This window comes from Psittacula echo, assembly GCF_963264785.1.
Source record: "Psittacula echo genome assembly, chromosome: 11".
In the NCBI taxonomy this organism is placed as follows: Eukaryota; Metazoa; Chordata; class Aves; order Psittaciformes; family Psittacidae; genus Psittacula; species Psittacula echo.
In genome coordinates, this window is record NC_137746.1 from 12,630,852 (window position 1) to 12,646,281 (window position 15,430).

The 15,430-nt window shown below is 41.9% G+C and overlaps 1 protein-coding gene across 2 annotated transcripts in view; it reads right to left on the reverse strand.

Moving 5' to 3' along the window:
- Positions 1–13,933, reverse strand: part of GABRB2 (gamma-aminobutyric acid type A receptor subunit beta2) — a gene marked incomplete at its 3' end in the record, with an annotated part of 157,463 nt that extends 143,530 nt beyond the window's left edge. For both annotated transcript variants that reach the window (XM_080627302.1, XM_080627301.1), the window contains exons 1-3: positions 12,608–13,933; positions 12,392–12,483; positions 11,402–11,469 (exon numbers count right to left, since the gene is read on the reverse strand). In XM_080627302.1, coding sequence (XP_080483428.1) covers positions 11,402–11,469; positions 12,392–12,483; positions 12,608–12,684 — 237 coding nt within the window. In that variant the 5' untranslated portion in view covers positions 12,685–13,933. The remainder of the gene's footprint in view (positions 1–11,401; positions 11,470–12,391; positions 12,484–12,607) is intronic.
- Between the last annotated feature and the right edge of the window lie 1,497 nt (positions 13,934–15,430).

Below are 15,430 nucleotides of genomic sequence, written 5' to 3' on the forward strand. Positions count from 1 at the left end.
CTGACCCCTTCCTTTTCTCTCAAAACAGGATGAGACCTACCACCTTTCAAATGAAACCATAGCAGTTCTTTAAGAGTTACCTAAATCATCAATTTCAGCCCACAAGTATTTGCACTACTGAAAGTTTTGACTCATATTGGACCTGAACCTTGGTGTGATTTCAACACATTACTTCTTATATTACATCCTGCAGTCCTGAATACTAAATCTCAAAATGGCATTGATAGACACAGGCTTCACACCAGCCCAAAACCAAGACAAGTTTCTTTTGACGGCAAATCTCTCCCCAAGCACAGAATTCTGAGAATCATTTTTCAAAAGCCAAACAGTAATTTTACTGAGTTACAAACAGCCACAAATACACAGGGATTCACTTCTACGATGGTGATGTAAGAAGGGTGGTTGTATGCTGTTCACCAAGAAAGGCACAGTAAAGTATGGACAGAAAAGGAAAAACAAACCAACCAACCAACCAACCTCAAGAGCTGTGGTATCTTACTACACGGAACCTGAGGAAAGTGGCAATATTAATCTCCACAGCTAAATAATATTTCAGTTCCTACCACCTACAAAGATAAAAAGGTTGTGTACATTGCAGTCAATATATTATTTACCTAAAATGACAAGATATCCAGTTAAAAAAAAAAATATATGCATTTTCCAATATAATTTCCAAACAGATACCGAAAGGAATAAATACAAACTATTTAAAATTACAAAAGAATAACCATTTTGCCTGCCAGCAGTACTACATACTCCATTTGAAAATATTCCTTGGCATGAATTACTTAATGAAAAAACACATATGCACATTTTTTGTTTTCAGAGTTTAACTTGAGATAATCTAACTTGCCTAAAATATGAGATACTTCCTTACAAAAACAATTGTGTCCTCATAAAACTGACTAAACCAAAACCTTTCTGTATCTTTACTAAAGAATTGCTGCCTTCATGCATTTACAAAACTTATCTAGTCAGCATATTATTGTGTCATACATGTCTATCTCCACAGCATCAAATGCTACGAATCAAAAGTTCATACATCACTGTGTTCTCAAAGAGTCAAAATTTAATTCTACACTTAAGACTTTGCATTATTATCTTCCTCACCCAAGATGATTTTATGGTTCAGAACAAAAAGGTTCCTTTTCATTCATTTTAGTGAAAGCAAAAAATGATGCCAGAACGATATTGAAGTAAACTGATGTCTTCCATTTATGAACAGGCAAAGATTGGCCTTAGCAGGAACCACACGAGCCTCCTAATGCTGCCTCACTAATGCATTCGGTTATGGTACAGACACAAGACTAAGAATAAAAAGGTACATTATCTGTATGATTGAACTCATCAGCTTTTACATATCCTTACATCAAAGTCGTCAGCAAGTTCTTATGACTTTCTGACCAATAAAAACTACCAAGCACATCCATTCACTTCAAAAGAGCACCTGCACAGCAACAATTTTGGAGACTACTATACTGTCCCTATTCACACTTAATGTCTGAGACATAGGAGGCATCTTGTATGGTATTTCAAGTCATTTAAGTACCTACAAATCTTCTGTGAAAACCAGGCAGAAATAGCCTCAGTGGAAAAATCAGCATCAGATTTACACATTTTAAAACTTCAAAGCAAGTCTCAGGTGGGACTTGAGCTCACAAAAGCATTCTGCAAAGCCTATGCACAGAGGTGGATACATTTAAGTGCATTTTTGAATGCAGCCAGTTAAACTGAATTATTATGGATTTCTCTATAAGTGGTCACTTGTCTCACATAATAGCAGATTAATGAAAACTGTATTCATTTCTAGGCATTTACACTAACAAGAATGATTATAGTTAAGAGTCTCCTGGCATTTCCATTACAAATCTATTTTTCAGGGACTTATACATCAGCTATAATAATATATTTTGGACTGAAATTTGATAAAACAGCTCTCAGCTATGCTTAACTCAGTGAACGATCCTACACCTTTGAAAGGCTTCCTTCAGAATTGAAAAAAAAGAGTAATTTTGCAAGTTATTTTTCTGTCTACTGAAGTTGTTAGCATTTTATCCTGAGCACCCTCAGGTGGCATATGCTACCTTAGTGATGGAATTCTCAAAAACATCTCAGATCACAAGACATCAGTGAAAAAAGAGCACCAGGACAGTAGAATGGATTGAACAGTCACATACATTTTAAGAAAATTTCAGACTGATTAAAAGGTTTCTTTGGTCATTTCTGGACTTATCTGATTAGTGAAACAATGATGCAATTAGTTGCAAAACGCTGCTTTTCATTTGCAAGTAACATGCATATTTGTTTAATCCTATTTCCTTCTTCCCTGTATATTATCTGAAAAGAATACATCACCTCATAACAAGGAATAATCAGAGAGTTACACTCCTAAATTATTTAATTTAGAAACTTGGTCTACTGGGTCTTCAAACTAATTTTTTATACTTCAATTTTGTGACTCCTTCAGTGCACATCTTGTCAGACATGGATTCACATTGTTACTGTGACACCCTTGAGGGAGCCAACAGAGCCTACTGGGTCAGCATTCCTTGAGAGAGAAAAAATTTCCACAACACTCTACAACTCCTTTGGAGCTGCAGGGTCTATTCACTCAAACATGGCAGCAATTAGGTTTTCAAAATGCTTCAGTATCTTACTCAGATACTTAACTTTAATAGGCAGGTCTCACCAAGAAAAAAAATGCATTCCAATCCTTGAAAGCAATAGGAACTTGTGGCTACTTCACAGCCATATGCAATGGAAAAAATTAAATGAGAATCACTTCCAAAAAGATAAATCACAAAAATCCCAGTTCTCAGACACCCAAGTATACGAAAAGTCACTAACTTCTCTGAAAGACTTTCTTCTCATTTCAAATGGGTTTAGCATCACCTTTATCTATCTCTACACTTTCTGCACGTTTTTCTCCAAGGGTTACATTTAGAAAAACAACCAACCAAAAAACAAAGCAAAACCACAACAACAACAACAACAAAACACAACTAAATAAACAAAGAAAAAAACCCACAAAAAAACTCACAGCACCACCAAAAAACACCCATCAAAAACAAAAAAACAAACCACCACACAACAACAATTTGCACATTAGAGCCCTTCACCCTATGTCAATCCAAAACACCTTTTCAAGAGAATTGTCTGGGATGACTTTTCTCTGAAAAGTTACATTCACAAGATTCTGCCCTTTTGACTATTTAGTTTCCTAATTCTTAAGATGTGCACTTCTACTCAGGATGGAGCTGTTCCAGGTGAGCACGCAGAGCAGACAGGTTGTTCCTGCCTAAGCCGATTCAAACTGGTTTTTTTAAATCTCATGAAAAAAAAAACAGATAAAACTGGTATGCTTAAATCATATCTAACAGTAGCAAGTCATGGCTACTCCTCCAACAGAGAAGAAAGCAAAGGATATGTTGGCAGCCTTTCATAGGTTATTTCAGAACATGGAAGACCTCTGCTCCTGGTCCTCTGCAAGCTGAATACTTCCACTCACAATCATCAGTGGCTAGTAAGCTATCTAGAATAAAGGTTTACCACATCCAGGCTGCTATGCAGCAGGGAATTCAAAACATGACCACAGGAAAGAGACATTCAGGAGCAGCAAGCAGGACACTCAACTGTGAAGGAAAATTCTGGGGTTTATCCCATTTTCACAGAGTTGCTTAGTTAACAGAAATTCCTATTTATTACAGAAAGAAAGCAAGAGGAAATGGTCCACAGAGCAGGCACTGGAACAAAGACTTTCCACTTCAAGCAGATGAATTTTCTAATATTCATTCATTAGGGTAATTTATTATATTTACCCCATCCAAAGCCATGTAATTTTTTTCCTTTTACTTGTTTGAAATTTATAGAGTTGAATTTGCCTTTCAGCACAATCACAGCGAACCAGTAGTTTGCCTATAATAAAATCAGTGGACATACTCTGAACTGCTACAGTGTCTACTACAACAGCACATACTTGAAATGCAAAAACGCATCTCGCTGAAGGGTTTCTTTTTTTTTTTTCTTCACATAGTTAAATTCTTATTACCTCAAAACTAATGAACTAATCCCTCCTTGTCAGTATTTACAGAATAAAAATTAATAGGATTTAACCTTGGTAGAGATATGCAAAAAGCAGCTCAAAATAAACAGAAATCGTCCCCTTGTTCTTTAAGTCTGGGGACACGGGAAAAGCTCATACTCTAAATGCTTCATCTGGCCTGCGATAACCTATGTTAAATATGACCTACAAAATCTATATTCAGTTGCATGCATTTCAACTTCCTGACTGTTAAATGTCTTTTCATATTTAGAACAGAAATTTTAGTTTTGATTGGGAGGTAATTACATGCTTACTTATAAAACCCATACAGAAATGACATATGCAGTAGATGTGATTCCAAGGCTGGGAGAATCTTTGCATTGATTAGCTAGTTTGAAAATACTTAGCCAGACAATTTGCATGCAAAGATCTTCCTAGGCAAAACCTATAAACAGACAGCACTGATACTTCACAACCTGGCCTTCATGCAGTTAAGACTAACTGAATATGCCCACTATGTCACTATTCCTATAAGGCTTGTGTTATTTCAGCCATGATATGTCCGCTGTACATAGCACTGCTGTCAAGAAACATGAGCTGGGTGGGAATCTCTGTAGAAGCATAGTAAAAGGAGTGATTAACAACAAAGCATCAAGGCTGCTCCTGTCCTGTTCATCTTTTTTGACAACCCACAGTGTGCCTGCAACTTTAATATTATGCACATTCATTTATTGTTAAATTACAGATTGGATCCACCCATAGTAGGCAATTTTTCAGTATTAATAACTCTAATCATTTGACTATTTCTGAAGTTAACTCTAAGGGCAATCAAGATGCTTTCTTCTGTTACTTAAAGGAGACCTTTCAAAAGTTACCTCATGGATTAACACCCTCCTTTGAAATGAAGGGACTAAATCTTGCTTACGTAATTCATACATGCACTTGCAGAGACCTACAGCATTAACCACTAAAAGCCTACAAGAAATCTGGATAACTTCTAGAAAAATTAAAGAATTATTACTATATAAGTCTGTGCTTCAACACTGTGGAACACTAAAGGCTGTACTATAAACCTTGCAGAGAACTGCACCAGATATGAGGACAAAAGAGGAGGAAGGAATAATAAGGATTTAGTCATGTTGCACTGACAGACTTTTAGAGTCACTAAGAAGCACAAACATGACCATTGGAACAGCTTAAACTTGTAACAAGTTTGTACAGCACAAGATAAAAATCTTTCATTCTACTACATGGCTCATCTACAATGATTTTATGTGATTTTTCAATAGAGAAGTCATGAAATAAAACAGGCTATAGTAGGAGCTAACAGAGTACGCTTCATGCTCATTCCCATGCTTTAGCACCACCCATGAAACATATTAAACATGAGTATATCTTTTGTTCAATGGCAGCAGCCAAATCATTTAAATATTTATAGGTCAAGGCTTTCTCAAAACAAGGCAGCACTAATGATTAGCTCAGTTACACAAACCACCTCCAAGGCAATCTCTAAAATCACTGACAACCATGCCCTGGTCTACTGACGCAAGTGATCACTTTCAAGCATCAGGACCACCAAAGAAACAAGATTTTCTACTGATTTAAGTTTTGCAACACTGTAGCACATTGAAAGGGCAATCCAATTAACAAACCATTTGTATTGACCTTAAAAAGAAAAAAGGATTACATCAGGCTTCTAAATATATATAATATAGATACACATATTATAAATATGCATTATCACTTCTGAACTAGCTTATAAAAGCAGCTACAAACTCACTACATTCCTTCATGTATGTTCTAGATAAATAATTTCACTTTGGTCCCCAAGAATAAACATGTTACTTGAACATGGGAGTTCCTACCTATTTTTTACATACCTTAGAGCTAAGAAAAGAAAATGCCTCAATTAGAGACATGTAGTAACAAGAATTGGAAATCCATACTAATGTAATACACTCCAGTTCAAAAGAAAAGGTTTTGTGATTTTATCCCAGTCAATAACTGAAGGAACAGGTGATACAAGGATTGCAGTAAAAGAAGTTCTCACTTCTGAGATACGCATCACCTGCTCTGCATTCACAGGAGTATCTGTAGATACTTCAGGATGAGTCAGAAGTGTAATAAGCATGATAATTTGGCAAGAGCCAAATCCAAACTGTCTGCTGAGAAATGCAATTTTGAGTGAAGAAACATATGCATCAACGAAACAGGGGAAATAATAAACCCAACAGTGTCTAGCAGCAGGAAGTACTTAGGGTTATCGAAGCAACAACTTCCTGATATTTCTAATGTTTCATTTTCAATGCATTTTCAGTCCTGTCCTCTCCTTATTCTCTCTATGAATTGTGTACAGCTACATGTACAACTTGAATAGATTGACAGAAGAAAATCTTGTTGACAGGAACCATTTTCTACACCTCTTTCTGTCCCAGTGGCTATAGGATGCTTTTTACTGTTTTATGCTTCCCCCCTGCCCATAACTTTTTTGAAGTTCTCTGCTTTGGAACAGCTCCACCCTATTTCCTTACCACTTAACCCCCATTCCACAAGCCCTTCCCTTTACACACATAGGGATAATTGCTGCGACTTGAGAGGCAGCCACACATAGTTCTCATAATCTAAATATGTCTCTTGAGCTTTGCCAATGCCCCATCCTGAAAATAGCTTCAGAAAACATCAGAGATTTTAAGAAAACCAGTAGTGAGTCTCATCAAAAGCATCCGAAAGTCAGAGAGGTCTATCAGCAAATTATAGCTGTGCCTGTACTTTGTTGGACTGAGAATATTCTGACCTGTGAGTATTACACATTATTTTATGAAGCTTTGGCATATCTCAAATATAGAAATGAAATATAATATTAAAATCTATATTTTTTAAGAGCTCTGAGGTTACTACATTCTGTTGTGTAGAACTTGGCATACACTAACAAGTAAACCTTTCCCTGATAGATGATAACAGCTCCTCTGTTTCTCCAACTCCCACTTGATGGAAGGATTATGCACTCAATCAACCCTAATGGCTCTCACTAAGACAAACCAATCTATTGTATCTGTTTAACTCCATGTGCACATACTGAGTTCACGTGCCAAAATCTGTAAAACGATAAGCAAGCAAATACTTTAAATTAAATACACTGTTCAAGTTCCTCTCTGCAAACCCCCAATGACCCATAGTATGAATAGTTATATTTATTTAAATATACAACCCTTTTATCTTAAAATGTGTACATTTCCTGGGTGAAAAAATATATCCACAGAACATTTTTCTCTCTTTTCAAGACATCCTGTGCTATAATCCCAGAATAGCCACAGACCAAGAAGGGGAAAAAGAGAAAATAAAATAAATAAATTTTAAAAAAAAGCAAAGAAAAAGTGTTGACCTATTTAATAGGGAATAAGCCAAGATGCTGAAAGTCACCACATGACCAACATTATCCATAGAAATCCTCATGTCTTATCTAGATAGATCAAATGCACAACATGCTAAGTAGAATCTTCAGTGGTGTCTAGGGAAGAAAATGTATTTGTGTTTTTCTCAATGAACCTGTACCAATTTTTTTCAAACAGAGGGAGGGAACTGCTGGGAGGAAAAGGGAGAAAATAAGAATGGAGAAGAGTCTAAGTTGTTGTGTTGTCAAGGGTTTTACTTCAATAATTAAATAAGGAGATGACAACGTGGAAAAGTGACAGCCCAGCTAGCAGTAGTTATTAAGAGGGGGAAAAAAAAAAAAAAAAAAAAAAGAAAGAAAAAAAGGAAAAAAGAAATTATGAAGCCTTCTGAAAGTATCATTTTTTCAATAAATTATTTCCTTAATACTAAGTATTAAGGAAAAAGACACTAAAAATAAAATTCAAGTACAGTAAGAAACACCTGAAAATTATCTTAAGAACATTGCATTAGACTTGCTGCAACACAGCTAATCTTATGTAAGACCAAATTCATCAGCCCAGGAAAACCATTTCAGTATCTTTCATGCCCTCCATGTTTTGTTTTCCATTGCTATCTGAATAAGGGAAACCTTAAGAAAATCTACAGTATCACTAGCATAAACCATGCAATCAACACTACTGCAGGGCCTGGTCCAGACAGGTAAGTGAAATTAGCCATAGTCATTATTGTACTGCATAAAATTTTACCACACGGATATTTTTATTTTGCAAAATACAAAAAAATAAGTCAAGTCACGACACTTGCCAGCAGCTACATGTGCCTGAAGCTCTCACTTTTCTTAGGGGTGTTCAGTGCATTCTCCAGAGCTGAAAAGAATTATAGTCACAAGTACCCGTACTTAGAAATCATTTTTGAAAACTCAGATATATGACAGTTCACGTTTCTGATGACAAAAGGTTAAACATCTTACAGCTTCAACTTATTTGGAAGGCAGTTGTAAAGCCTCTTACACTATGAGTTTGTCATGACATGAAGTATCTATCACCTCTTTAAGAATACAAGTCAACAATAATATTATTGAGCATCCTAAACACACATTCATTTTCTATGACAGTAAATCTAAATTCTCCTGTTCAGCAAAGTAAAATGTTTATGATTTACTTCATGACACTGGAGACAAGCCTTCTGCCTGCAGAGCAGCAAAAATGTATATGGCAGTTGGAATATGCCAAGACTGGAAGAGAAATGCAAGAATGATAATATTCAAGTTTGTTAACACTGGAGTTAACAAAAACAATCTGAAGCCAAATAACTATGATTCTTTAGCCTTCCTCTCAAGGCAAGTTGTGATCTCATTAATGTTAATACATTATCCCAGGCAATGATTTGACTGCATCTCAAGTCAGTGGTGTTTGCCATGACTACAAGCAGAGCAACAGCAAACCCATGGCTCAGAAAAGCAGGTCTGTAAACTCGAAACATCCTTTCTGCATCTCTTATTATCTCGGAAGGCTTTGCATCACCTAGCATTCCATGGCATTCCTCCTGGTTTCTACCCCAAATTCTGATGACTTTGCAAGGCAAAGTCAAGACCTTGCAAGTAGACAACAAAATACCTGATATACATGTCTCATTTCTTTCAGGCCTATCAGGGTATGTTAGCACTTGTTAGGCTACACAGACCATCGTAAAATTAACTGTTACAAGTTACATTTTGCAGATAAGCAGATTGAAAAAAACTTGTTGTGGAATCTCCTCTGAAACTATAAGTTAAAAAAACAAAACAAAACAAACCCAAAAACCCTCACCAAAAACTATGTAAAATGAATGCCTGGTTTACAGAAATAGGGAGCTTAAGAGTAAAATAAGCCCAGAGCTGAAACACTTTAGGCAAATGCGTGGGACAAAATTGCCTATACATTTCCTCCTCCCTCCCCCTGGAGTTCTGCAGATAGCCTGAAAAGACCTTTCACGCAAAGGTCACATTCCGTTATGGAAACACAATAAACTGACTACAGAACACTAAATATAATACACTTTTTTAGTAAGTTTGCAAGTGTCAGATCACAGTATTTTGGTGCACTCTCACCTTTAATTGGAGACCAACATTCTAGAAATCATTAAAAGAGGAAGTGCACTCTCACCTTTAATTGGAGACCAACATTCTAGAAATCATTAAAAGAAGAAAAGACTCACAAGTATCTTCACAATCTTTTCACAAGAGAAGAAAACATTTGTCACCACCTTCCAGTTTCAAAGAGATGTGAGGATATAACACTGACCTAGTAGATGGCAGTTCCATCAATCCATCAAGAAAACCCTCACCATTCCCACACTGCTCATGGCTGTCTAAGAAATAACCAGTACATCCTTATCGCTGCTACCCATAATTCTTTTAATGAAGCAATTTAAAATACAATGCCATCTTTTTTCTTTGCCCTTAAAGCTCTTGAAGGTAGAAAACTAAATTACAAGATTGGCAAAACACAGTTTGGAAGCCCGTTTTAGCCACTTGGAAATACTTTCCAAGTAATTTTGCTCAAGGTAAAATTTTTCAGTATTTTCCTGGTATCTTGAAAAAGAGAAATACCAAGCTTTCTCATCAAGACCTCCCAGTCTCACAGCACAACCACTAGTAATGTCACCCTCAAATCAAGCCAAAGGCTATACTTCACATTATGAGAAAACTCCTTTATTTCATACAGTGCATCCAGTTTGAGACCAGATGTTTGCCAACTCATTCAGTGCAACATGTCTGAGAACCCAAAGGTGCCACTGAGGAATTAAAATATTTTAGTAGTAAAGTAATATTAATACAACCCATAACTTTCAAAATATTATATTCAAATGCTTCATTGCAGCTTCAGCACTATCCTTATAACCATATTTGTATTTAAAAGATGCTTCCTTACAACATGTTCAAGAATAATAGAGTTGGCTTCAAACAACAAGCTTCTGTCACCAGTAACAAATATTTCATGAAACCACATTAATTTTGTATCACTTGCTGCTACCATGTTTCAATGTTTTTATTTTGTTCTTCTTGTTTAAAGCCTTAGAACACCAGGCCAAATTCTGTGTCCTTAACCAAGAGAAAAACTTCAAAACTCGATCCCAAACATCTCCAAGTAAAAAATGTTTTTATAAAAATTAAAAAAAAAAAAGGAAAGAAAAAAAAAAAGGAAATGTTAGAAAGTTTAGTGTAAGCCAGGAACAGCTTCTTCTACAGCATGGATCTGAGACTTCTCCAATTCTCTCCACACTTCATTAGTCTCCCAGGTAACGAGAGTGAAACATAGAAAGCATTGAGTTATTACACCATGAACAAGTTCAGCATTTGAGCACAGTCAGGGCAAACCAGCTAAGAGAAACAAACATCTTGAATAATTAAAACTTCTTAAATCATTAACTCTGTCACAACCATCCAAAATCGTATTTAAGCTACAAAAAAACCACAACTTTTTAAATTTTTTTTTAATCGTAAGTGCACTGCTAAGACAAAACTGCAAATTCCTTTATAATATCAGAACAGAAACCGAAACCAATAAAGGCGCAGAACAGGGGCGGCCGCCGACACCTCGTCTCCGTGACCCCGCGGCCTCGGTGCGCGGACGCGGCCCCTCCGCGCGGCAGCGCGCCCGGCTAGCGGCGGAGTGCTGTGCGGGAGCGCGGCCGGCAGGGGGCGCCGTTGCTCGCAACAAAGCGGGCCGAGCCTAGGGAGCGCCGCCGCAGGACCCGGCCACGCGACTCTCGCCGCCCCGGCTTCAGCTCCGGCGAGGCGGAACCTGAACCCTCCGCCCGCCCGCTCGCCGCTGCCGACCCCGCGGGAGGCGATGTGCTCCACCCCGGGGCACGAGGCCGCGCCGGGTCCCCGCACGCCCGCGGCACCGCTCTGCCTTGGCAGGGGCGGGGGAAGCGACAGCCGCCCCCTCAAGAGAGCCACCAGCTCCAGCCCTGAGGACTCACCATATTGACTTCCGAGACCATGTCGATGCTGGCGATGTCTATGTTCATGCCCACAGCCACCGGGGGACCTGCAAACCAACGAGACGGTCCGCACTGTGATCTCCCGAGAACTTAACTCGTTCTTACCGGAGTTCACAGCGTACAAACGAAACCCACAAAGTCAGGGGGAAGGGAGAACGCTCCCCCGCCCACCCCGCAGCAGGCGCCCACCGAGCAGCTGCACCGGGAGCGCGCCCCCCGCCAGCGGGGCCGGGCTTTATGTAACGCGCACACGTGCTGCCCGCGGCCGCCCAGGCCCACGGCGTTGGGACCCCCCCCATCGAACCCTGCGGCGTGGGACATTCCCCCCCCCCCCCGCCCGAACCAGCCGTGGAGCGCGGCCCTGGCCTCCGCGGCTGCTACCCGGGTCCTCATCACCCCCACCTTCAACGGAGGGGGTAGCCCGGGGGACGGCGGCCAACGAGCTCCCGGGGAAGGGGAATGCTGCGGAGGGGGGGGGAGGAGGGGGAGCGGGGGTGTCAGGGGACACCCACAGCCAACACGTCCGAAATAAACAAAGTAGTTCGAAGTAGGAGCGCGCCGGGGGTTAAATGACATTTTTGTATCAGTTAACAGCATATCTTGTACTCAAAAATAGTAACTGTGATCACAGGCACATTAGGCTGAGGGCAGCAAGAGCTGGGTAAACTTAAGAGATTTGCATCTCGATAAACCCAGTTAACCAAGGGTTTAATTACAGGTTAATGAAGTATCAGCGCACACACAAAATGAGGGACCGACTGCAAATATGCCAGATTTAAGTGATCGCATTAAGAGCATCCTGTGCTGAGAAAATTGAGTAACAACGGGCTTAACTTTGGATCAGCTTAAGAAAATGGCAACACACGCGCAACCCAAAGCAACAGCACCCACCACACGTTTAAAACCCCACACGCCAAAGGTGCCCAGCCCGGAGATGTAATCGCTCCTATTCAAAAGCAGGCAAATTACCTCCAAAATCTGGCCTCAGGCGAATGTCATAGCCCTTCAGCAGTCTATCCACGGTCTCTTTTACCAGTGACATATTACTAGGGTCATTGACACTACAGAAAAAGAGAGAGTAACACTTTCTTATTTCTTATTTCTCAGACCCAAGCTGCACATTCCTCTCAGCGGCAGCATACATGTAATTCAAAGTAAAGCAAAAGAGATACCTTCATCACTTACCTCTGTGCACACACCACGGCTATTATTAAAGGGAATGACCAAATCCCGAAGTAACCCTTTTTCCGGACTCTCAGCATCCCTTTAGTTTTTGATATGATTTAGGGTTTCAGTGAAGAGAAGAAGAGATCCAACTTATTCTGGCCAGTGCAGTAATTCTAATGTGAAGCGCATGCGCACGGCGTACCACAACATCAAAAGGAGCAGTGGTTGCTGCTGGAGATGGAGCAAATTTCCTTGCCAAAAAAAAAAAAAAAAAAAAAAAAAAAAAAGAGAGAGAGAGAAAAAATTAAAGGGGAAGAAGGAAATGCATTATTTAAAATAATAATATAATCAAAAAAAGGTCATCCACAAGAAGCTCGAGTGTGTTTTTGTTGTCGTTTTTGTTAGAATACAATATAAATTGCAGCAAGAAGTTTTAGGAGTTGCAGGGCGCGGAGGCTTTGCAGCCTAGTTTAAAAGGGGGGTGAGGGGACGGACGTGGATGAGCCAGAGGGGGAACAGGTTAAAAAGGGGATGCACAGCGTGCGCAAGGTGCCGGGGGCAGGTGGGGGCGAACGGGGGCAGCTCAACTTTGTGGTCCCTGGAAAGAGCCGCCCGAGGCGAGGCGCGGGCGAAGGAGCCGGCGCTCGCAGCGCTGGCGGGCGGGGGGAGGAAGGGAGATGGGCGCCTACGGTATTTCTCACGGGGGAGAAAAAAAATGATGACGAATATTTTCTCGCAAGAGGGGATTTAGGCTGCCTTCTTCCTCACTGCGCTGCTCTGCGCTGTTCCAAGGACCCAGGCACTGGGCTTGGGGAGGGAGCGGGGGGGCGCCGGCTCCTGTGGGGCGTCTATTGGTGCCCGACGGGCGGGCGCGTAGCCCCCGCGGCCCCGCTCCGGCCCAGCCCGGCGGCTCGTCTACCACATATCGACCGGTGTTTAAACAGGGATGCAAGTTCCTCAGAGCTAAACCACGCGGCTGGGGGAGGTGGGGGGCAGAAAAACACCCCCGTGAAATGCAGTCGCGCTCTCAGTGACCATCCAGACCCAGTGCCCACTTACCTTTGTGGGTAAAACACCCAAGCTCTTCAAAGGCAGCGTAGGATCCAATTAATGCCTCGGGGTACACCGGAGACGAGCGGAAAGCTGATTTGGGGATGCTTTGAGTGACATTTAAACCCTGAGCAGAGAAAAAAAAAAAAAAAAAAAAAAAAGACAGAAAGGAGAGAGAGAAGGAAAAACAAAACCCAGAAAAACAACAAACACCGGAGCTAAATTATTCCTCGCAAATCTGCTTTGTGCTCGTAGCTCCTTTTACACCTCCTCCTCCCGCACATACCCACTCGGCCCCGCGGATCTGTGCTGCTTGGCGGAGCGGATCTGGGCGTGCACACGTCCTCGGCCGGCCGGGGCTGCGCGGGGAAGGGATTTGGAATACTTGGGGCATCAATTAACAAAAGAAACACTCAACTCGCTGTGCGGGGGGGGGGGGAAGGGGAGGGACAAGGGTGAGGCTGTTGCACAGGGAGCAGGATGGGCTGGAGAGCTGGCTCCCTCTCTGACACTGTTAAGTGTTGCTCACACTGGGCTGGGGAGCTCCGGAGCTCTCGGCTCTGCCCCACCGCCTGCCCTCCGCGGTTGTCGGAAGGAGCCGCCTCTTGCAGTCGGGGCCAGGTGGTGCGCGGCCCCAGCCCTGGCTCCTGGCCGCGCTCTGACCCGGGAGCAGGAGCAGCAGGTGCAGTCGGGAGGGGCCCGGGCCGGCTGCACGGAGAGAAGCGGCGGCTGCTCCCCGGGAAGGGCTGAGGAGGAGGCGTGCAGGGAGGCGGTGGGACGAAGCCTCACCTGGGGGAGCGGAGCCGGGGGGGGCGCTGCTCGAGAGACGGCAGGGCTGCTAAGATAATGAACAGCCAAACCGTAAAGCAGCCGGCAGCACCGAAAAGCAGGCAGCCATTTAATACGGCCCGGCAGCTGCCTTGTCTGGAGCGCGGAAGAGCGCGGAAGCCCCACGCCGAGCACCGCAGCATCCACCTGCCGCTGCGTCCACCGCCCGCCAGGTGCCCCCCCCCGGCTGCGCGTCCCTCCGGCAAGGAGCCGCTCACGCCCTGCCCCAGCAGCGCGGCTAAATTGTGCTGCCCCTTCCACCCCAATGCTACCGCCTCCAAACACCCCTCTCTGCCTTGGCGACCAAGTAAGTATCTGCTTGGGGTTTGCTTCTAGAAGGACAAAAAATACATAAGGAAAAGGCTGGGGGAATTCACCATGACATTTTCACCACCTTCTCCCATTTGTACCGATTGGAATTACACAGCAGGAGAAAATACACTTTTCCAGATGAAGCAGAAAAGATTTAATGCCTGTGGCGAACCTAAAATGTCTAATTTCTGTATTCAAAAGAGAAAAAAAAAACACCAAAAAACCCAAACCGAACAACTAAGTTAAAGAATGTTTAAGCATCAGTTAAAATTCAAGCTCCACTTCCCTCCCTCCGCCCCCCCCCCTATTTTGCAGCTTTGTATTTCACGGCCAATAATACAGGGCCACTCTCCCTGTTCACCAGTGGAGGTTTCTGTTCTCACACAGCTAGTCTGCCTCACTGACAAACCTCTTGAAATACAGCCCTGAAAGGAAGATGGTGGCTACTCTGTGCAGTGAATCATTTTACTTTAGATCTATGATAAAGACTTTTTTTCTTCTGCAGTCATATGATAAGAACAGGAGGTCTTGAGGTAAAACACTAATTCTTCAGTATGACACTCACCTGCAAGTGCCAACTTGGGACTACATCTGACACTGCTGCTTTCCGAGTTCTTTCTGAGTCTCTGCTGTAAATTACCATTATACCAC